The sequence below is a fragment of the Corvus moneduloides genome, chromosome 3 (genome assembly GCF_009650955.1).
Source record: "Corvus moneduloides isolate bCorMon1 chromosome 3, bCorMon1.pri, whole genome shotgun sequence".
Taxonomy (NCBI): Eukaryota; Metazoa; Chordata; class Aves; order Passeriformes; family Corvidae; genus Corvus; species Corvus moneduloides.
The window spans coordinates 61,479,811-61,504,753 of record NC_045478.1 but is presented as its reverse complement, the minus strand read 5'-3'; the positions used below and the strand labels follow the sequence as shown (position 1 = coordinate 61,504,753).

At 38.4% G+C, this 24,943-nt stretch overlaps 1 protein-coding gene across 1 annotated transcript in view; it reads right to left on the bottom strand.

The window, feature by feature from the left end:
• Window positions 1–24,943, bottom strand: part of ESR1 (estrogen receptor 1) — a 162,985-nt gene that overhangs the window by 29,989 nt on the left and 108,053 nt on the right. Inside the window, 1 exon segment of the mRNA XM_032101883.1 lies at window positions 21,619–21,954. Coding sequence (XP_031957774.1) covers window positions 21,619–21,954 — 336 coding nt within the window.

The following is a 24,943-nucleotide window of genomic DNA, read 5'->3' as shown; positions in this document are numbered from 1 at the left end:
TCCACTGGGCACTTAATAACATTGAGGATCATTATCATAATGTTGCAGTTTCTCCTAATAAGACACAACTACAGGGTTTCCAGACTGCTCAAAATCAGTTGAGTAAAGGTGAAAACAAATTATAAATAAACTCTTCTTTTTTACATCTGATCCAACTCTAATCCAACCTATATGTTTATACTATATCTCCTAATTACCATGATGTGTGCCTAAAAGATGAATGTCAGCCAATTTCTGCAAGAAAATAAATATTATCATGTCATAAAGAATGACTCTGTCTCCAGATGCTTTGAAGGAAAGTAAAGTAAAAGCAATAAATAGTTTTAAAACAATAGCAAAGCTCCATCTATCAAAGTATCCCATTTACAACAGCAATTGATACCAGATGTTTATGGCAAAGCATATAGCAGGAGAAACATGCTTCTACAGGAGGTTTCCTCATGTTCCAGAGGTGTGTAACTCAGTCTTGCTGGAAATGGTCTTTTTGTGACTGATGTCCCTTAACATTTTCCCCTCTAAGTTTCTCCAGGTGCTTTCTGAACTGACTTAGGCATTTAATGCAGTTCTGGTATGTTTTATATACTCTGGAGCAGTACTCTCCAGTAAGAAGTTTCACACTCTCAGTTAACACTATGTAAATAACAATCTCCTGTTGTTCTGAAAAAAAAAAATCTCTGATTTTCACTTGATACATCTAATTATTTTATTGGAAGATTACATCATTCCCTAGGTCATCTCACTTCTCTTTTCCAAGCAATTTTAGTATATTCAGTCACTCCTCAGATGAAAGTTATTCTGTTCAGCTTTGAAACAATATTGTCCTTCTTGGATCATTTTCCCGTTCAACTATATTCTTTTACAGACAGTGCAACCAGGACTTCAGACTGTTTCAGTCTGCCCTTATCTTCATCACATTATTCAACTTAGTAACATCCACAATTTTTAACGCTATTATCCACACCCTTTTTTTCCAACAAACTTATGAATATGTTGAACACTAAAGTCTTAAACGTCCTGTCAGCTTGTGTGCTATGTATTTAACTTAATAGCAACAGAAGTTTTTGTAATACTTCCTATGGCAAAAAACCAGGATCTTGAACAACACGAAAAAGTTGTGGGAAATCAGAACGCTCCTACATTTTGTGTCTTAAATGTGTCCAGACAGACCATTGCTTTTTCTATCTTCATTCGGTGTTTTGAAATGTGGCAACAACCACTGAAAGAGGCTGTTGTTTGCAAATCAATACATTATCTCAGTCACGTGACAGTCATCTAATAGACCACATTTGGAACAGAATGCTAATTAGGTTGGCAAAGACAGCAGGAAAGTAGCAGTAGGTGCTGCAACCTACTTGCTAGCAACCATCCAATAAAGGAACAAAAGAGAGAGGCTTGTATAGAGAAAAATATCCAGGTAGATGAAAGGCAAACAGCAAAATAATTCCTATGGCAAGTTCTGTTCCCAAAAAAACAGCCATAGAGAGGAAAAACATCTGTTCCTCCTAACCTAAAGCACGTTGAAGGACCAATACCTCAGTCACCACTGTTTGATCAAGTGGTGAAATCTGAGCCTGTTTTAATGCCACGAGCTTGGTACCCAACCTCTCCACTTCAAACAGAGTGGTGAGACTGCATCTATGCATTTATCCAGCACATAAGATGATACTCTGTTCTGAAATTGCACAGATCACTCAGCCCCTTCAACCTTTAAGGCTGAGCCCTGAAACCTCTTAGTTAAGAGGTGGCTAAAACCCACACCTTGACTATAGCCTTGTCCGTACACAACAACAGCAGAGCAAAACAAATTCTGAGGCCAAGTGAATCAGAGAACCACAAACACTGTTTTCCTTGAGCCTCAGTATTTACACAGCTATTTCTAGAAAGCTACTTATTCCTAATTCTTTCCACAGATCTTCAGACAAAAATTTTAAGACACTTTTATTAAGTTTTCCCTCCTAAGGGCACTCACAGTATGACATGGACATATTGGTTTAATTGTTTAGACAACACCAGTGTTTTAAAGCAAGACTTATTTTGAAAACCAAAGATCAAAGATCTCTAAACCTCAACATCTTCAATCCAAATATTTTGCTAGAAGGGTAGTCTTGTTATTTCATTTTTTTAAAAGGATATTGCTTTTGTTTCTGTAAGTGTGGTCAGAAAAAAATTAACTACAATTTACTAAGTTCCTGGGAGGAAATCTGAAAGGCAAGCACAAAGCAAGTGGCACAGTTTTAAGAGCCTCTAAGTACTTTGCTCTTTCACAATTCTCTATTTTTGCTGCCTGTATAATTATAATATAGCAGCACACCAATGCAAGCTTACACACTGTCTCGTCTGAGTGTAAACAGTCTGTCAGAAATTAAATTTCTTGCGATCAAAGAGAACAGCATCTGCTCTTAATTACTGTTAGTTCCTTTTGAAAATTATAATTCTCATTTTGCCATTTTCAGCTCTAATGGTTTTAAACTTCTTTCTGAAAAATAAAAATTACAATTTACAGGCATAAACTTAATACAGGTTAGAAAAGTTTGGGGTTTTGGGCAAAACCCTAGAAGTCAGAAGGATGATGAGGTCCTGCTTTCACAGTCTGTATTCATACTGAAAGTCAAGATCAAGCAAGCTTTTGCTCTTCACCTCTAGTGTTTCCATCCTCCCCGACCTGGCCTTAGGAAAACTACCTAACAGTTTGGCAATCAAACCATCCAGCCAAACTCCCTACCTGACACTGTCCCCAGAACAGGATGCTGCAGGGATGTCACATTTGTCACTTTTATTTCAGATCCCATTTCTAGGAGCTGATCTGCTCTGCCTCCACTTAGAAGTTGCACTGTGATGATTCTGAAATGCATTTCTCAGGTAAATGAGAACTGTTTCAGCTCCTTTCCAGGAATACATGAAGTTGTCATGACTTCACTCAATGCCTTCTGCTTGGACAAAAAGTACATGCTTTTTCAAACCTGTCCAGTCCATATCTTTTCAGAATGAGAAGTCTAAAAAGTTCCTGAGGCCACTCCTGGTCAAGTAGCCAATTCCTTGTTCAGTACAGGAACCTCTCTCTCCCTCCTCAGGTACACACCAGTGTAAACTACGACCAAGCGCATGCTGCCTACATCAGATACATTAAATACTGTCCTATTTCAAGTTTCCTATGCCAGAGCGAGCTTGTAAATAAGTTAGGCAAGTAAAGTTGATCTACTCAAAGCAATACTTTGCACCAAGCACAACTAGAATTTAGGGCCATGGAAACACTTCAGAGGTAGTGAGAGACAGTTGCCACTGGTCAGACATACATTCTCTTCTCTTGACAAACTCTTGCCACATTTTTAGGAAATACTGATGCCTTGCCTGAGAGAAACATGAGAATTCCCCAGCACAACACCAGCTTGGCTGGCAATGCTCCTAGAGAGATGGACCATGCACTGCCAGGGGGTCTGCAGGAACACCCAGCATGAGAGCCAGCCCTTAGCTGTGAAGTGCTCCTGTGAGTTTTCGGGACAGCAAGTTCTCTCTAAAAAGCAGCACAAGCAAATTATTCTGCAGGATTTATTTGATTGCCTGAAGATCTGTCCTTTGCTGGTGGATGGTCAGGCTGTGTGTCCAAAGCTCAAGACTTCCTCCTTGGAGAGAAGACAGGCTGGGTAATGTTGTGGCTCAAGCCCATCCCTGAGTCAGGACACAAACATACCCAGTGAAGAAGCAAAGTGCTGCCAAGTCCTGACTTTCTCACACCTGCACTGTGTGAGTCTTGACTTAAACACAGGGGGGTTTTTTGCAACTCTTTCACTTTGTTAACCAAAGATTATTCCAGAAAGTGCATTAGCAGTAACCATTTAACACAAATACATTGAGGCCTTCCATCAGGGAACATAATAAAAGTAATCGGCACTCACATAGCACTTTACATTTCCAAAGGGCAGTAAAACCATTAAGTATTATTAAATGTATTTTATAGATAGAACACAGGGAGGTTAAGTGCCTCATCCAGGAGGAGGCAGGATTAGGACAGAGGTGTTTCAGCACATTCTGTCATCCTTTCAACCGCGAAAACCTTTGAGTTGAAGACTCCTTGAGCTCAAGTGAAAGTTCAGTAAAGGTAAAAAAACCAGAAGCAACTGAACTTTTCTCATAGATAAAAAGGAAAAAAAGCTTTGCGAAACTAGATTTGGGGGGAAAAGTGTTCAGAATGTGAGCAGAAAAGCAGGATGCAGGGAAGTGCACAAGCATTAACTTTAATCAGTCTCACTAATCTAGGCAAGGTAACAATCTGTACAAAACAAATCTTAGGCCTAAGTTTTCCTCACCCTCTTAACAAGCAGTTTTAAAAGTTACTGAAATAAGAACAAATCTGCTAATAATAATTATAATGACAACTACTGGATAAGATTATTTTAAGTGAAGGCTGCCTGCCAGTTTGCAAGTGAAAGCTTATCATACTTGTAAAGCAAGAAGGGAGATGTACATATATTTTCTGTACAGAAAATAAGCTCTTCAACTAATCAATAAAAAGTGATGTTCATTATTAAATGAAAAATTCTTGCAGCACCATAGAACAGTTATTTAAGGCATGTTAATGGTAATTCCTTCCTGGACTGTAATCCAGATGTCTGAGACACAGGGTACGCTTTGACAACACTAAGATGTTACTTCATGGTTCTTTTACCACTGAGAACTGTGCCATTTGTCAGGAAGTTCAGGCTTGCAAATAAGAACCACAGAACACTGTCTGTGTATTGGGAATGGAACAGCAGCAGCTGTTCCCTGTGATTTTGAGTGTAGGAACACCCATCAGCTACATGTGAAGGCTTTTCTTTGAAGGTTGTCCTCTGAGTTTTTCCCTGGACAGGTGAAGAAAGACACTACTCAAAATTTATTAGCTGCTGACTAAAATAGAGGGTATGAGGTAATACATCTTTTATTTATTGTCTCTGCAACAGTTAATTACATTATATTAAACTTATACCAGTACTCAGGCCAGTTGCAAGTAGTTTGGAGGGATTTTTGGGGGATTTGTCATTTTTGTAAGAGGTCACAGCTATGCAAAACGTTTTCCATCAAAAGCAGATGGAGCTAAAATAATTTCTGGGGCTGGTTACGCATTCTTAACTGACTTTTACGAACTCAAAAGACAGACTCATAAATACAAGCTGTCCTCTCTACTTCATTCTTTCCCCTCCTCCCCTTCCCCACCCAACTAGGGCTGTCACACTGCTGGTCTCTTCTGCTGGTTTAAGCGCTCAGATAATTGATGAAACAACCTGTCAAGAAGGAGGAGCATGAAAGCGACTGATGGGCAGTTAGGGAGCACCAACCACCTCTGAGAGTTTACACTTTGTGTAAATCTGCCCTAAGACTTGAGGTAACATCCAGCATGACTGGGATTTTTTTTGTCTGTTCAGTTGCATCCAAGACAGTATGAGGTTTTCAGCATTTGTTTGACCTCCTTACTAAAGTACCAGGCTACGCTCCAATCACAACCTAAACCAAATGCAACTGATGTTTTTGTGCTGTCAGAAAAAAATCATTTGAGGCAAAAGATCTCATTAAGCAATCACTCTTTGAGCAATCTCTTTAAGAAACCACAGTTTTCAAGCAAACATATAATCACTGGAGGGGGGAAAAAGGAGGCAGACTGAGGTAGACTTTCAGAGGTTTTTAAATGACCCCAGCATGCCCCTGCAAGGTTTCAGTTGTTTCAATATACAATTACTGGAGGAGAATTTTAAAACTAAAGATCAAAGACTTCCCAGTTGTTTTCCTCTTTTGCAGAGTGCACCTACATGCTTTTACTACATCCTCTTACTACTTTTATAAGCACTCTAGCTGGCAAAGGCACTTTGGATGGTGCAGTACCCTAATGGTGTCAGTGAGAGCAGCAAGCCGGGGGTGGTTCACATGGAGCCCTGACGGGAGCTGGCTTGAGCAGCATCGCATGCCTGGCCTTCACTGTGGCACCGGGAGACAGACCTTGCTAGAGAAGAGGCTCTGGAAGACCTCAGGGTGGATAAAGGCAATGCCACATGGTCGAATGGTCATAGCAGGGACAGTATAGGGATGGCAAGTGAACAAAACCAGGTTAAAGGGAGGCTGGAGACCTACTGTACCACAGGCAGCTCATTCTACTGTTCTGCATCTCAATTTCGCCACAAATGTTAGGGTGTAAAAATATCTCCATTGTTACATTTCTTATCCTTTTTGTTCCTTTAATTATAAGAGCTACATGAAAGACCTAAAGGTAATCATAACACAATCAAGAACATTTTAAAAAAGAGATAAAATTAGATTTGCAAGATAACACAACCAATGGCCAGTTTCAGCCACTCTTCTAAACTCACATTAAATTATATAAACTGAAATTAAGGATTAACCCTATTCTTTCTGACTTTCCCTAAAATCCTGGTTTTACACTTTTATTTCCAATAATTCTGTTTAATTCTTCAAGAGCTAAAGTTTCACTGTTTCAATCTCTGCCCATGTCTGGAGGCTTTAGAAATGTCACTTTTTAAATGTAACACTTTTTTTGACTGCAAAAACTTTCACATGATGAAATTGGGAGGGCTATGCGCTCCCCTTCATTCATAAAATCCAGTGAACAAGGCACTAAGCTTTTTTCTTCAATCTCTCCCACTACTGTGCTCACCACTGAACCAATTAACATTCATTGGAGCATCTGGAATTAACAGAAAAGAGGATTATTTTGCAACCCAATGAAAGAGGGGGAAAATGTCAAGTTTGTAGCGAACTAGAAAATTAAAACTGCTTCAAGACCACATATAGAAATTGCTCAGAACATAATGTGCTGCACCCAAGAAATAAGTCTAACTTAAGAGTTCATGGTCTGGTCATTCTTTATAGTCACTAGGATATAAAACTAGCTTGACTAATGCACCTGCATCCATTATATTCCTTCAGATTGTTCACTTTTGAAGAAGTATTATTCTGTCAATTGTACTTATATGTGAGTAACAGAAGCTGTATATATGTGTACTTTAGCATCCATTACATTGCCTGATACCTACATCAAAACAAAAAACACAAGCACATATAAATGAAACACTAAATGGTTCTTTTTCCTCCTATTCCTTTCACCCCTACATGACTGTTTTGAACAGAACCCAATCTCTGAAAAATTATCCAGGAAATTGTAGGGATACATCAAAGAGAAGAAAGACAGCAAAATTAATTGCAGCAATTTCCTTTAACCACTACAAGAAGACTATTTCAGCAGCCGTGTGGGAGTGTCACCATAAGACAGAGCAAAGGAATACTTTGCAGGGAAAGCAAGACACTGGAATGCAGCTGGCAATTCATATTAATTTCCTTGTCCAGGGACACCTAGTAAGTTATCAAGCAATATGTTTCCATAAAACACATCACTGTCTTAAACCCCTTTCCTTGGACTCTTCTTCAGTGGGTATCAAACCCAAGGCACCCTCAGGAAACTGTCCCACATTTCATGGAGCGGGCTCAGGTGTGCACACAAAACACAGGTGTTGCACTTGGAGAACAGTGACCTTAACTCAAGCTCCCATACTGCCTGCTGAGATACATACTGAGGCCAGAACTCAGGGGCTGAGGTTGGGAACACTCTGACAGAGCATTTTACATTAGGAAGTGACAGGCTGACACGTTTAAAACCCTCTGGGTAACACGTCAGATTTCACAAAATGAAAACAAACAAATAAAAGAGGCTGGTTTCTATCTGGAAATACGGCGTCCTTGTCAGCACCTCATCTTGGTTTTCAGCACTCTACCAGGCACCTATTCCTACTCAGCATTGAAAAATGTACCTAAACTTCTAGGAAATATATGACCTTTCTTCCCAAAATTGTCTTGTTTTTTTTTAAACAGGTGCCCAAAATATTTGAAATTTTATTGAAGTCTACTCTTTCACATTGAAAAAACGGTTATTATCTAGCAGATAGTTTAAAAAATTTCATTTTGTATGAAGTGAGAATGTTTATTTTTTACTGTTTGTATCTGCCATGAAACAAAGAAACTATTTACACAACTCTAATGGAGACATCTGGAAAAGCTTTGGAACAGTGTACAAGCTCATCCAAAATGACCAGACCTATAAACTCTATTTGTCATCCTTTGACAGGACTGGAAAATTGCATGGAATCCCACTACATTAAAAAAAAAAAAAAAAAAAAAAAAAAAAAAAATCACTGTAATGTCTTGTCAAAAGTTCAATAGGAGAAATTAAAGATTAGAAGAAAAATATGTAACTTAAAATCCAAAAAGTTTTCCCTGGAGTTATAATTTGATAATTTTTCTAACTTATAAAAAAAGTGGTAGTTTTCATCTTTCTTATTTCAGACACATTTTTATTTATTTTGTTTTTCTTTTTTTTTCACTTGTATATGAAATGCAAGTTTGACAGACTGCTTACAGATGAGAATAAAAACCTATCAGGAAATGGAGCCACTTCATACAGCTCAGACATAGTCTGGGAGACTGTTTTGTCAAAAGCATCACCACACTGATCCTCGAAGCACAGTTTGAATCATATAAAGAACACTTTTTCAGGCTGAAGGCTCCTATCCTGAGAGGCAGAAGAACTGTTTTTGGTGAAGGAGCTCTGAGGCAGCAAGTATCACCTGATTGTTACCCAAATGGTGTTGCCTGCTTTTGATGATATCCAGAAGGTTATGGGTTCCTGTTATATACTTCTGCAGGTCATCTCTGTTTATATGCTCCCATGGCTACACTGGTACCATGAGGAGAGTTACCAGAATGAGACTAAGTCACGCAGTAACTGCAATATGGACACAACCAAGACAGGTCACACAAAACTGATGTTGCACTATGATGGTAAAAGACAAACTTAAAAACAACTGAACAAGAGACAGAAAATATGAAGCAGCAGTGTGGTAAATACTTGTCAAGATGACACAGCATTCTAACTTTCATTATCCTAAATATGTTTATTAATGATCTGACAGACCAAGAAAGCAATGAGGCAGCAAAATATGAAGATAACAGAAAATAATTTAACTTAATCAGAACAAAAAGAACATGAATTTCAGAGATACTCAGAGAAGAGAGTCACCTCCTAACTGTTTGTGCTAAGTCTGGAATCAACCTAAATTTTAAGCATTTTCAGGCTGCATTTTTGCACAGGTAGAAAATCAAAATATGAACTGAGAAAGAGGGGTGAACTTGGAAATTCAAACAAAAAGAGGAAAAAATCTTAAAATTATTGTCTTACAAATACACAAGAAAAAAAGGTAATTCTGAGTGTAAAATAAAGCATCTACAAACACATTTAAATATAGTCCTACCCCAATTAAACATCAAGAAGCTGCTCGGAGACTTGGAAGCCAAGAGACTCTGAGGGTTCAAGAGGCTGGCAACAAGGGGGAAAACAGCTCATCAACATTACACTGAACTAATTCTGACATCCCAATAGTGAATAATTTCAGTCTTCCATCTACATGAAATTAGCACTTACAAGTTACTTCACATTATTTGCAAATAAAATAAGACATGGAAAGCTGGTAACAGTAATTCACTGTCAGCTGAAGAAAAGCAGATCTGGATTCATCAGACTGCAGTGATGGACTTTTACCAAAACCTCTCAGAAGCCCTATTACTGACAAATAAGGTACAGAAAAGCTCATCTGGAGTATAAAGAAATGAGCACTCTGGCTGCACTGGCTGCAGAAACAAGGCAGTAAAGGAAATGTGTTTGTGTTGCTTGGCACTGTCTCATTCAAATATTCGAATGTGTGTCTGTTTGAACACTTGATTAGAAGTGTCCCCTTAAAAAAAAACCAAAAAAAACCCAACAAAAACAACTAAAAAAGCCAAAAAAACAACCAAACTAAGAGAACAAGAGGAAAACAAACAAAAAACAGAACAAAAAAACCTTACAAAAAAGTAGCATGTAAAAAATTCTGCAAAATATAAGCCACTCTTTTTTGCGAAGAGAGGCATACTGTCAAGGCATAAAACAGGAGCATAATGAGCAGTATAAAAGAAATAGAATATTTAATTCATATTTATGCCTGTAGGCTAAGAATTTTCAAATTGAGACTGGGGGAGGGGGAAGGGGGTGTTTCACAACAGGGATATTTTGTGTGCTTCATATCTTTTCCATGCAGCCGATAAAATCCTGAGACACCAGTTTAGGAATGGATTCACTGTGGCACACTGTCATAGAGTTCTCCATAACTGACACAAGGGGGCATTGGCAGAGTCAGTGTTTTCCTGTGGTAAAGCAACATTCTTCTCGAAGGTATGAAGGAACATAACCCTGCACGTTTACCTGGGGGAAAAAAAGGTTCATTTGGTATTCATATTGGAGCCAATGATCCTTCATAACTGTGTTTATATGAATACCAAGTGGGGAAAAAAATGAAGTCATGAGTTGACAATTGTGCTGGATTTTCATGGGCAGCTCTTCTGTGTCAGCTGAGAACCACTCTGTGTATACTGGTTTTAAAAAGTGTGAGATGTTAACCAATTAATACAAGGGTTTAATCCCATCATCACCAAGTAACGTATACTAGAGATTTCCTTTTCCACAGACATTGCAAAATCCCACCCTGCAGAAGACTAAGAGTCAACTGCTGATTCCAAAAGGCTGCCACATGCTTCTGTCACTTCTGGTCACTATTTACTAGCTGTACAGTGCAAACTTGGCCCAAAGAACTTCCAGAAGAATTTACTGCCTTCCTGGAAGAGAAAGACAGAAGAACAACTTTCAAAAATATGCACTAGAACTGGCAACCAGCCAGGCAGTCTTTGCCTCCTGGGAAGTAAAGCATCTTGTACCCCAGGGATGGAAGCCAACAAAAGACCCTCTGTGAACAAGGATGCATCTTGAGTTAGGGGGTACTACCTACCTACATAAGCCTCCAAGCCCTCACAGCTATGGCATACCATTACAGAATATGTTGCAGACTAAGCAGGAACATGCAAAGTAGGAGCTGAACATCTATGTATGCAAACAGGATAAAGACTGTAAAAGGTGCCAGGAACTAGAAGATTCTTGCCCTTTGTACAGGAGAGACTGGAAAAGCCCTCTCTGTGTAAAAATAAAGAGAAATTAAATTAGAAGAAGGCTTGCTCTAGAGCTGTATGCTACTACTGGCAGTATAGATACATTAATATTTCTTTCCAGCACTATCACATCAATACTTGCCTATTCATTTCTGTTATACTGTCACTCCCACATTACAATTGTCTCAACTATTTTGCCATGAACTGGACTGGCGAACTCACACAAGTTATTGGCAACACAAAACACACACCCAAAAGATTCATTTTTAACCCAGATAAATCCCTGTACTTGCACAGCCACCCCAAGACAGGGAGAAGTAGAAAGGTAGGAACTGCTCTAGCCAGCACTGCAACTGGAATAAATACTTGTGAAATTACCATCTCACAAAGTATGTCTAAAAATATGTGTGATATTCATAAGAAATAATGCCTTTGTAGCAATCAAAGGAGATTTCTGAAATAGGTCAGACATGCAATACTAATGTAATAGTTGATATTATACGGCAATATTGCAATTTTAGTGCTATTCCAGTCATTGTTTTTAATACAATGAACACACCCAGTTAGAGACTGTCCAGGGTTTTAGCAAACATCTGGCTCTCGTGCCAGCAGCCTGTATAGCCACTTCTCTCTTTGCAGCCATGTTTTCTGAGGGACAGCAGCTGTTGCAGAAGATGCTTCATTAGACTATTGATAAGACTTAATATTCTCTAGGAACATTTTAATTAGCCTACTCTATCACTTTCCATATCTTTGTGAATCAAAGTAAAATTAAATTTCTTGAATTTTGGTTTTCCAAATCAATCTAAACACTCCAGAATATAATTTCACAGGGAACACAACACATTTAGCCTATAAGCAATTTTGAATGGTACTATTCCCTTTGTATATTAAACTTGATTCTGGGTCTTAAGACTTCCTATTGGATTTGGTTCCAAACCAAAATCCTCAAGCTGCAGAGAGAAAAATCACTGAAAATTCTGATGGCATGCATTTTCTTTTTCTGAGATCAGTCTGCTCACAAGGAGTACCAGATACCTGTGAAAACCACTGGGTGCCTCTGACAGCCTGAGCAGTGCCCCTCTCTGGTGGGCAAAGGGAACCAGACACTGAATCAAAGTCAGGATCTTGATTCCTCCCGTCTGTTTCCAGGACTCCTCAAGAGGCTTAAGAAGCTTTAGGTCTAGACCCAGAGTGCAAGCAAAGTGATAAATATTTCATCTCTATCTCCCTGCTCCAGGACTGTGGCAGACAGTGACATTTCTTACAAGGAACAGAACTTTACATATGGAAGGGAAGGCAATAGTTCCTTTTGGACACTCATAGCTGAGCACAAACTCCTGGAGGAACAAGGCAAATGCAGATTTCTCATCTCCCATTCCACTGTGGGATATTCTTTAACTTTCTTTCACCAGTTCAAATTCACAGCAGTCTGTAACTAGCATGCAGACAAAACAACATACTCTTTACATGCACAGTTCATTTCCTGGAGAGATAATCAAAGAAAACAAATGAGCTGCATAACAGATGTGTCCTATAATGCACCACTGCAGCAATACAAATGGGGTAAGAGCCCATCCAGAAGTCGTCTGCAATAAATCTTTCCTAATTATTTCTATGTAACTTAAAAACTCCTATATATCTAACGTGACGTTTTAGTGAGTGACTCACTTGAAGAGAAAACTAATACACATTATATTAAAATAACCTCTAAACTGGAATTACAGCTGATTGTACTCAGAGATGTAGCACTGGAGAGAACCTAAAAGAATTAGGCTGAAGTTACTAAACATCAAGCAAAAAGGGCCAATTTGTGTGAATTATGAGAACAAGAAACAATGGATATGTGCACATGCACATACATATCGCATCAGTGCTTTCCAACAATCGCATATTCTTTTTGTAAATTATTTTCAGAAATAAATAAATCAGGAGGGATCATTACTTACTGTTTACTTAGAGTAGAAATTAATGACCGTTTCTTGGAAAGCTCCAGAGTTCAGCATAGCTGAAGACGCTAAAACAGATATGTTCATCCAAGAGTGTAAATTACTTATCAGCTAAAGAAAAATAGCAGGAAATGTTTTTTTAAAAGGATCATATCTTTTCAAATAAAATATTACAGTTTAAATATTTAATTTCCTAAAGTTTTGGCTAAATATATATAAAGATTATTACTCTGGATGCTCATTTTTGCCTTTTCATTTGCCAAGACGAACAGAATTTCATCTTCAGACACTTACTATCAAGTGAATTTGTATGTTATTGAATGCCCAATGAACTCCAACATATAAGCAGTTCTTGTTAAAAGAATGTTAGCTCCTTCTTACCTGTTTGGTGTCATTTTTCATCTGTCAATATATGTCAAACAAGTAAAAAAGATTACTCATAGGTAAATTTTGGTTACTAAAAATATTTTTTTGAGACAGCTTGTTGGGAAGCCCCAAAATTCAAAGCTTTGAAATTCAAATATTTCTTACTCTGAAAAGGCCTGAATAGGGCCTTGCAACAGCACTCTGGGTCTTGATTTTAAAACCACTGCGTACAGATGGAACTATGACTCTATAACATGTGGAATAGCAATCTTAAAAAAATTCTCTTGGTTATGTACTTGCATAACAGCATAACCAGCTGATGTACGCTTCAGAATCTCTCTTCTTCTGGACAACGAAATAAAATCTGGAAAGCTACAGAATTAGCTTTAGGAGTTTGCAAAAAAACTGCTAAGAATGGACAAAAATATATGAAATGTTGCAAGATAAGTATTAGAAAACTCTCAAGGATATATTTCTGAGCTCACTCAAAGATTTTATAAAGAAATATTCTAAGTGTTTCTCTAACTACTTTTCCTTTCCTAACTCTGCTTCCCTTGATTGACATTTTATGCAAATACAATAATGCAGTTTGAACACATTCTTGTAATGTCTACTGCCAGGAAACTCCAGGGGAAAGAGTGGGACATAAAGTTCAAACACTATGGCTTGGAAGATGAAATGGGAAAGAACAGTGAATAAATCACATCCCAAGGCTCTTCCTTTGGCCACAGGAGCAGGCAACAACCAGACCCTTCCACTTGGAAGAGTCCCTGAACAAATCACTGCTTTCAGCAGGAGCCCCAGCAATAAGTAAGAAGCCCAGTATTGAGCTGTTGAATTTACTGTTGGCTCATGTGACTGATTCACAGCACCTTTTTCCTCTGGTCCTCTTGCCTGTGTTCTTTCTTGTCACAGTTGGAGGCTCCTTGTTGCTGGTCACCTTGTCCTGATGTATTTCTCTCCCCTTCTATATCCCTAACTCTAGGGCCTCCCTAGAGTTTGAAAATCCTTGCATTAGGGTACCTCTTAAATTTCCAGTATCAGAGTTGTAATTCAGACCTTGATACTTCTTTCTTCTGTTATAATTTTCTTCCGGTCTTCAGCTAGTGAAATCTCTACCTGTATTTTTGTTTTGTTCTGTATTGTTTACGTTCCTTTACACGCACTTCTACTGAATTGTTCCTTCTCAGCTTTGGCTTTTTCCTGTCTGACACAAGCTCCTGGTGCATATAACATCTCCCTGTCCTTTAGAATCAGCACCTCCACCCTGTCTCTCAACAGCAGACCCCTGTGTGACATTGTCTCATCTTTTTCTCATATCAGAAGCACTGTACAGGAGGAAATATACCTCATCCTTTTCCTAAAAGCACTACAAGACAATTCTCGAGACAATTTTAAAAGTTACTTGTAAGAGAGGCATTTTCTTATACAGCACCCAGAACCTGGAGGAGGAGCAGGAGGATGGAAAGGAGTGCTTTTTTGGTTTTGCAAATATAGACAAGAAAAACTGAAGATGCTTCCCAGACTAAGAAAACACAGGGATGGAAAGCTTTAATTTCATATTCAATGATTTTAATTTTGCTGCCCCTTATAAGCATTCCATTGAATGATACATCTCAGTCTGATGTTCGAATTCAAATTGTGTTTACTTTATTCCACTGTAAGGTTTGATACGTTCTCTTACATTCATGGTAATTAATTGAAACTTCACAGAAATTAAATTAGCAAAAAGCAGCGATAAAGCAAGATCCAGATGCCTATTTTAATTTCTCTTTTGCTTACAGATTTTCTTCCCCTAAGAAGCAGGGGAGCAGAGAGTATCATTTCAACAAATTAAAGAGATAAGCAAAGGGGTGCGTTTTTTAACATTTTAGAAATCTCCACATCAAGGCTGTTAGGCAAAGGAGAAGAGATGATAAAACAGCTATTTTAAAAGAGTTATCAAAAATTATTACAGGAATTGAAAGCCATTCCTTCTTTAAATAAGTGTAAATTACTGGCAGGAGGATCACTGCCCTTAGAAGCTCTATAAACTTTCCTAAACCTAAAGGGTTATAAACACATACCACTCTCATCTAAGATTCCTTCCACTGAAAGCAGACTTAATTTTTTTTCAAGGTTTGGTGCCACTAAAGTGCAATATAAAATTGTGGCTATTGGCCTCTTTGCACACTGTTCCTAATTTAACAAACAAAGCCGTTTAGAAGGTCAAATAGGAAAACAGTACCTTAATAAAACAGCAACCTCTGTGGCTTTGAAATAAAGAAAGAAAAAACAAAAAAAACCCTCAGTGCCAAAATGTTTATCTCCTCGGTTCATGAAGCCATAAAATAAGTACAGCACCGTGAATCATCTCAAAACTTCAAAGCCGGTATGCCCAGTGTACCATTTTAGGGCTATTAAATTGTACAGCCACTGTACTCGTAGTAAATAGTTATACGAAATTGTAGCAGCACTGCCAAAGATTTCTCCCTTGCAACAAAATTTCCTTAAAGCTACACTCTTCACCATGAGCTCACTGCATAAGCTCGCAAAGTCTGTTACCACCTCAAGAGATTCTGCACCAAAAATGTGTAGTTGATTACACTGAAAATGCCAGCCTCATTTTGAAAATACAGTACTCCATATATGACATTAAACTATACACACAGTGCGTGAACAATGAAATACAGTAAGTTAATTCCTTTGACATAACAGCATTTCTGTAGAAAAGCAGAGTAATGATTTTGCTCATTTTATCAAAGGCCATTTTGAAGGTGGTACTGTATCCCCTGAAATGTTATGCAAGTCAAGAACATAAGAAGGCATATCTTTCAGGAATATGTGATTCAAAAATGAACATTCATCTACGCTGATACCTTGCCTACATGTGATTTTTTGTAATTTGTCCCAATTAAATGGTAAAAGGCTCAATTTACATGTAAAGTCCGCCCCACCACAATCTGTTGGCATCCACCTCATGTGCAGCTGTCAGCTATTCCAGCTGGCTGGGGTGATCAAAAGGCACTATCAGTGTCTTACAGAGGCCACCTGGGAGGACTGAAGCCTAAATCCCCATCAGGCCACGTAAAAAGTTAGGCATCCTGAATTTTTTGTTTATGTCATAGGACACTGTACACAGTTTTTGTTCATTTAATCCAGCAAACCCACTTGCATTAGTGGCCAAAGTTTCAAAAAAAAAAAGTTAAAACAAGCTTTTCCATACTTGGCATATTATGAATTGCACTGTCATGGGGGAACCTGGTTCTGACCTCAGATAAAAATCATGTTATATTTAAGTATTGAAGAGATTTTCTGAGGTTATGCATAAGAAGCTGCCAAAAGCTCTTCTTTCCCCAGAATCTGGTTAACATCACCAAGTTTGCAGAGCCAGTTTAAGCAAGTTTGAACTAATGCTGAATTAGTGGCAATAAAGTTTGAGACCAGTTCTTACCTTCCCAGTCAGGGCATATCTGTGGGGATCTGTTAATCCATTGCTTTTCCTATTTTACATGCTCCCCCTATTCCCTGCCCTAGCCTTGGCTACTCCCTCGGTTTCTCCCTATTTGCTCCTGTACCCCAACCCCGCCCAGGGACCGCCCCTGGGCCCCTGACAAAACCACCTCGTACCCAGACCAAGAGGTCTCTCTACCTCTGAACAGCACGGGAGCAAGATGTGATTAAAGGCATCTCAAACCCTCATGAGAGACCCTTCTTCATCACCACTGAGTTGTAACACTGCTGGCTGCCAGAGCCAGATCGCAGGGCTGTCCAAACTGGACTCTGGGATGCGACGAATCACACGGCCCTAGGAAACCCCGCTGTGCTCACAGGGAGCTGCAGCCTGCTAGGCAGAGTCCAGTGGTTACAACACATGTCTGCAAAGATACTCATCTAATTTTGAAGATTGTCCTCAGCATGTCTTTATAACAGATCTCTGCCTACATGATTCTACACAGTCCATCACAAATTACATTTTACTGCTCTGTATTGTGGAATAGTTTGACTCTTATCCAGTACATCTACTTAGCTGTTTCTTCTTCCATGCCCACCTATTTCTATCATCAGAAAGGCTGGCTGACCAAAAAGTATTCTTTAAAGCCTACACAGCAAAAAAACTCCAAAAATGTCCCTGAAAGTCTTTACACATTTTTGTAAGCTGTATCTTCATTGCTTTTCTGCTCTGTGGATATCAATTTCTTCCTTCCTCAAATAATGTAGTCGTTTGGATTTCAGTAAAGCTTTTGATACTCTCCCACAGTATCCTTCTGGACAAAATATCCAGCACAAAGCTGTTTTCATACTTTAGTTCAAAGATGAGTAATTACTTTCATCATTAAAAGGTCATTTCATTGATCAACATGCAAAAATAAATATATGAGGATGTTCTTCCAAAAAAGTATTCAGGCTTCACTAACCAAGTAAATTGTGGGGTGGGGCATAGGCTAAAGTGTATGTGTGTGTTTTCAGGGATTGTACAAAGGAATTGATTCAATTATTTCATAACATCATGCGATGGGTGAGCACCTGGCTCATGGGTTGGGCACAAAGGGTTATAGCAAATGGGGTGACATACGGCTGGTGACCTGTCACTAGTGGGGTTCCACAGGGCTTCATCTTCTTCTCTGTGCTCTTCAAGATCTTCATAAATTACGTGGATGCAGGGTTGGAAAGGATACTGAGTAAGCTCCCAGATGATACAAAACTGGGAGGAGCTGTTGACTCCCTTAATGGCAGGGAGGCCCTGCAGAGAGACCTAAACAAGTTAGAGGGCTGGGCAATCACCAGCCTTAACAAGTTCAACAAGGGAAAGGGCTGGATCCTGCACCTGGGATGGGGCAACCCTGGATGTACGGACAGACTGGGGAATGAGAGGCTGGAAAGCAGTGCCATGGAAAGGGACCTGGGGGTCCTGCCAAGCTGAACATGAGCCAGCAGTGCCCTGGCAGCCAGGAGGGCCAAGCGTGTCCTGGGGAACATCAGGCACAGCATCGCCAGCCAGGCAAGGGAGGGGATTGTCCCACTCTGCTCTGCACTGGGACAGCCTCGCCTCGAGTGCTGGGGGCAGTTTTGGGGGCCACAATATAAAAAAGACATGAATCTATTAGAGAGCATGTAAATGAGGGCCATGAAGATGGTGAAGGGCCTGAAGGGGAAGCCGTATGAGGAGTAGCTGAGGTCACTTGGTCTGTTAAGCCTGGAGAGGAGGAGACTGAGGGGAGACCTCATCACAGTCTGCAGCTTCCTCATGAGGGGAAGAGGAGGGTCAGGCACTGATCTCTCCTCTGTGGTGACCAGTGACAGGACCCAAGGGAATAGCCTGAAGTGTCAGAGGAGGTTTAGGCTGGGTATCAGGAAAAGGCTCTTCACTCAGAGGGTGGTTGGGCACTGGAACAGGCTCCCCAGGGAAGTGGTCACAGCACCAAGCCTGACAGAGTTCAGGAAGCATTTGGACAATGCTCTCAGGCAGGTGGTGTGACTCAGGGATGTTTCTGTGCAGGGCCAGAAGTTGGACTCAATGGTGCTTGTGGGTCCCTTCAAACATGGCATATCCTGTGATTCTGTGATTCACTATGAAATATGATTTCAACTGATCCACTCATATAGACTTTTTTCCTCGCTTTTCTACATCCTGCATGTAGGTAAATTAAGTCGCATAATGTTTCCAAGGCTTGAGAAGTGTGCGTAGGAGAAGCTGTTTCCTGCAACTGCTTTTTTTCTATTGCTAAAAAGCACACTCACTTTTTAGAAAAAAATATATATTTTTACCCTTAATTCTGAAGCTTGAAACCTTAGTAAATTAGCTGAAAAAATAACTGAGTGAATTTCCACAATGCTGTTGCACCAAATACTTCATTTAACAGAGGAAAATTACTCAGTTCCTCTGTTTATGCATAAAGTATACAAAAATCCTCTCTGATTAAGCAGTATTATATAATTCCTGGTAGTAATGGAGTATTCAATGGCAACGTACTGCAGAGGTGAAAATACAATTTATGTTGTCAGACACATTTCCATTAATGTACATGTATTCCCAGTATATTCTAGTAGAAGGAAACTTTGGCAAGCAGAGACCCAATCTTTGAAAGGTGATCAGTACTTCTAATATTTTATATCAGCAACTAGGTACGCCCAACTTTTTCTAGGGGCCAAATGAGAGATTAAAAAGATATATATGTTTAAGCACCTAGATCCAAATTCTTGAGGTAGGTAAACAATTGGGCCTGAATTCTTTTAAATCAACTTTAATTTCTGCTTTTGTCCATGTGTACTGTTCTCCAGGCCACAGTACCAAGAACCAACTAGGCATCTAGGACTTTCAGAATCCCCAAACTCCTTTTATTCTCTCTCTCCTGCTTTAGGACTTTCCTTTGGTATAATTGTTTGTACAGTCACTAGTAGATCAAACTACGACTGGGAAAGGATTTTTAGTTTTTAATTCTAGCCAAAGTTCGACAGTTCTACATAAAACCTCACCTGCTGGAGTACTTATTAATGCATATACATGGAGTCATTAGCCTTGGCTACTCCTTAGGAGCTATTTTTACAATGTAAATGAAATGTATAATACGTTGGATATACATAAATAGTTAATAACCTCATATCTTTGATTTTCTGGTGTTAGAGGCTTTCTTTAAATTTGAAGTATATATTGGGTAAACCAGGCAGTTTTTTGATCATTGCCAGTTGTAATCATCTTGTGACAAGCAGCTCTAGAGAGATTTCTGAATAAAAACAAGATCTGGGTTCTCTGACAATGTTACTTCATTTTTAAACACATTTCCATTAATTATACTCTCAAAATCAAAAGTCATGGAAACCAAATATTTCCAGTTGGACAACATAATGAATTTAGATTGTGGTATATTCATGTTGAATGTAAATTAATTTATTTTAACAGACTAAGTATTTCTCTAAAAATCAGTAGAAAGGTAATTTGAATTTGTCTGTTTTGATAGTGAATAGCTTTAACACTATGCACATAGGTTCATTTTTCAAAAGCATTTTTGTAAAGGCATGATGCAAAAAATACCTAAATTAACAGCAGAACCTGCCCGTGACTTGAACAGACTGTAGATCAGGCCTCAACCACCGTGACTTTGTCAAGAATAAAATTCTCAAGTGATTTCTTATAAGATACGATGAGAAATTAAACACACACAGGTTCTCATTGGTCATAGCTGGAGCCCACAAAGTGACATATGAAAAGTGGTTGAAAGGGAGCCCTTAAGGACTGGAAAAGACACGGTTATTGATTTACCGGGAACACTCTTGCCAAGTTTAAATGAAGGAAAACATAAAAATGGCATAACCTGGGTGTAATTCTTTTGAGGTAATGCGGGTGAGAGCTGTGTTAGTTGTCTCTAGCATCCCTTCCTAAAGTAGCTGCATAATTTTAATTAAATAAATGGCTACAGTAAAAACTTAAAAGATCAGAATCCCAGTGAATTATGAAGTATAAATTACCATGTATGCCAGTATTTTTACCAAGCTAAAACTACAACATGTGCAATAAATGTCTTATAAATTTTAAAATCTTAATTTATGAAGAGTATTTGTGTAGACTGACACTTTGAAAGGTGATGAACTTTAACTACAAAACTACTCTCTCATTTAATTTATATTGATTAATTGAACTACATGAATGATATGTAACATACAGTCAATAAAAAATTCCTTTTGGAAAAAGACAGAATCATGGTGTACCAAAATGATAAAGATAAAAAAATCTAGTTCTATTATGAAAAAAAATCATACTAGAAGTTTTATTCTGGACTTTTTTTTTCAAATCCAAAATTCATGAAAGATCTTTAATTCACAGTCAAAAATAGAACCCGGCAATTAAATAAATCATAATAATACTTATGGGCTTACTAGTGATGCTGAATTTATCACTTACATTACATGTATAAGAGTAACCCTTTACTAAAAGGATTAAAATAGTTAACATAATTTGATTAGATCAAATTGACTAGATTTGACTAATAATCTCTTTTAACCTTTAATTTTGCTGAGTTTTGTCTGGAAAAAAAAAGTTTATCAAAAAAAAACTGCCCAACATTCTACAGAGTGGGGAAAATACCTTTTCTTAACTAAATCTTTCCTCAAAAATCATTTACATTGCACTGTAGTATTTTATTGACAAATATAACATAAAATTTGATTAATGTTGTAAGTTTTGTTAATGTATTTATACTTAAATGACCAATTTCAATTAAATAAGAATAGGTAGTCAGAAAATCAGTATGTGGGGGTTTCTTTTCAGTTTGTGTTCTACAGGTTTTATAGTTGACTAGTGCTTTTTTTTCCTTACCTGGAACTCTCTTTGCCCAGTTGATCATGTGCACTAATTCTCTGTCTGCAAGGTTGGTCAACAGGGTCATCATAGAGGCTTCGTTGAATGGTCTGTTTGGGTCATATTCAGAATAAACTAGGGGTGGCTCCGCTTCCAGCAAGGCACTGACCATCTGTTCTGCCGTCAGGGACAGGGCTGGGCTGTTCTTCTTGTTATGTTTAACCACCAGTGGACTTGTCCAAAGGGTGGGAGCTCGCAGCTCTGTTGAAGAAGCCTCCCCATTCCTGGAATCCTGCTCCTCTCTTTGGCGTTTTTGTTTCATCACTCGCCCACCTCTGCGGTCTTTCCGAATTCCTAGAGACACACAAGAATATAATGAACTCCTTTCCTTGAACTTAAGTATTACATACACTTGGCTTAAGCAACAGCAGATGCTTTTGACAGACCCAGGCAGCATTGACTCGATTTATTTTCTGAAGACTTCTTCCTATATAGGGAATCTTACACCAGTAATTGGACAGAAAAATTATTTTTAAAAGTATAGTGTCAGGAATAGTGCACTCCTTCCTAAAATTCAGAACAGTTGGGCTCACACAGAACTCTAGACTACTGACACTGTACAGCTGCCTTAGCCCCACAAAAGGAAGTCATTGGGAATAAATAAGTATTTCTTTACAGCCCAAAACTTCAAAGTATCTCCCAACCTCTAACAGACCCTTAATTCTATAAATGATCATCAATAAATTAATGATGTTGCTGGGTCAGATGGATCACAGAAGTAGCTCTCAAAACTACTTAGAATATTTTTCTTAAGGTCACCAATTATTTCAATTAAACATCACCCTATTACTGAGCCAGTAATCTTCATAATTATATAAAAACCACTTAAGAAAGTTCCCATTATAAGATGAGCTTATACAGCAATAAAGAATGCCATTTAAGTAGATAAACGTAAGTACAAAAAGGAGACATAATTGCAACCTCAGATTCTAATATGGGAGACCCACTGCCAAAAGGCTGAAATAACCACAACAGAAACAGAAAATTGTTATTACTGCACATTTCTGCAGTGTGCTTTGCACTGTCTGACCCTGAACCTTGGGATATTATCAAGTCAGCCATACCAATTCAAACAACGTAAGACCTCTACAGTGGAACAAAACCTTCCTTTGGGGAAAGGTTACAAGAAAAATATGGCGATAAAGCCCACGTGGACTCCAACCATAGAGGGAAGGTTAAGTCTGGCTCTAAGTGGAGGAGTTACAGGCATTCTGAGACTGAGTCAAAAACTTAAATCCATCATCAAGTGGAGGCAAGGGAGGACAACGAAGTAATAAGGAAAGCACACAAGGAATTGAGCTATGAGGAGAGGGCAGCTATGATGCAGTTTATTCTGGAGTTCTCATGCAACATGAAAAAGCAGCACTAATCGCAGTTTGAAAAGCAAAAGAAATATCTACAGAGAATAAAGATGCAAACCATTCAAGCAATAGGGAAAACATTTAAAATAAAACCAAACCAAACCAAAAACATTTGCAAGCAATCAATACAGGTCTTTCTAATGGTTGGGGAAAGGGAAAAACAACCTTTGCTCAGATCTCTTCACACTACAAAATTTTAAACCTTTAGAATCCCAGTCTTTGTTGGCAGTGTTTCCATCTCACATACAGCATGCCTTCGTTTAGATCTTGGATCCATCAGCAGGTGTCCTTTCTAGCCTCAAAGAAACAGGGACAATCTTTAGATCTCTTTTCCTCTTTCTTCAACTATGGTGAGATTTCCACTGAATTAGTATTTGGATATTAGGCATTTTATGTCCAATTCATTCAAAATGTAGTAGGCTTTGTGATTCTATTCCATTAATCTATTCAGATAAAGGGAGTTCAATAAAACTTTCATCACTCCTATTACTTAACCTATCTACATTTTCCCATTCCCTAAACTACTTCTAAGCCAAAACTCTCAAGTGCATTGCTGTTCCCATTTTTCAGTCAGCAATACCAATCTTTCCTACCACTAAAGAGTTTCTTTTAAGGAGAGGATGGGAGATTCTTGCTCTTCAGAAAAACACAGGACTTATTCTGGCAAAACGTCATCGTGAAGATACTCTCACTGGTAACGTCCTTGCAATACTCAGTAGCAGGCATGCTCCATCTGTAACAGAGATTTTTGTTGTATGCTTTGTATCAATGTAATGTTTCTGAATTAAACTTGCCCTGTGAAACATGTAGATATAATCACATGAACGAGCCCTCATGGTTCACAGAAACTAAAGCATTTGTTAACTTTCTCACATTCAAAATTTTATGGCTGCTCATCTAGAAATTTTCTTTCAAAGAGAAAGCATCCTTGTGGTCTGTGGTGTTCAACATACTCATAAATAGATGGGCTGACATAATTCATAAACAAGAAGTTGGGGCTAGAAAAATACTATAAAAACATCAGATAAGTTTAGCAAGTAAATAGAAGGCTAGAAATTACTTGGAAAGGAAGGGAGGACAGAACAACTTCATAAATCACAGAGTTTATTATCGTGAGGCACACTGCAGTGAACACTGCATGCAGGTCTGTTCCTCCCAAATTAAAAAGAGATATAAAAATATACAAAAAAGGGATAAGAGAAAAACAGATAAGATGATTTGAAATGTGAAACAACTTTGGTATAAGAGATATCTAAACTGACTATATCTGCTTGGCCTGCAAGCCAGATACAAGACTACAAAATCAGGAATAGCAAAAAGATGAATAAGGTACAAAACACTAAAGCTTCTCTTCTCATACAAGAAGGTTTCAAATGAAAATACCCCATGCAAGGTTCAGGACAGACAAGAAGAGGTTCCCTTTCACACCATGCAGAAACAAAATTGACAGTGTGAATCAAGTAGAAGGTGGTATAGTTAGAAAGCTGTAGGCCAAATGTGATAGAGAACAGAATCAATTAAAGGTTAATAAATATAAGTAGGGCAACATCAGCATTAAGTCTCCATCACATAGATTACTGGAAGATCAGAGTTTTTTTGGCTTTGCTTTTTATTTAGTCCAGGCCTGCCTTGTTAAGTAAATCTAGAATGTGATGAGGATTTTACATAACAGAGGAAAGGTGGCAAATGTAAGCATATTTAGCTGTTTACAAATAAACCAGATGCTAAATAAGAACAATAGTTTTATTTTTAATTCATCTGAAAGTATACCACTGGCTTTTCTTCACCTTAGAACAAAAAAGTGGTGCATTAAGCAAAGCTACACATAACCAGTTTGGAGGAGGATGCCCCCCACAAATTTATTCTTGTATTTTTATTTTGGGATTTTAAAAAAAATCAACCAACCAACCAACAGTAGCAAT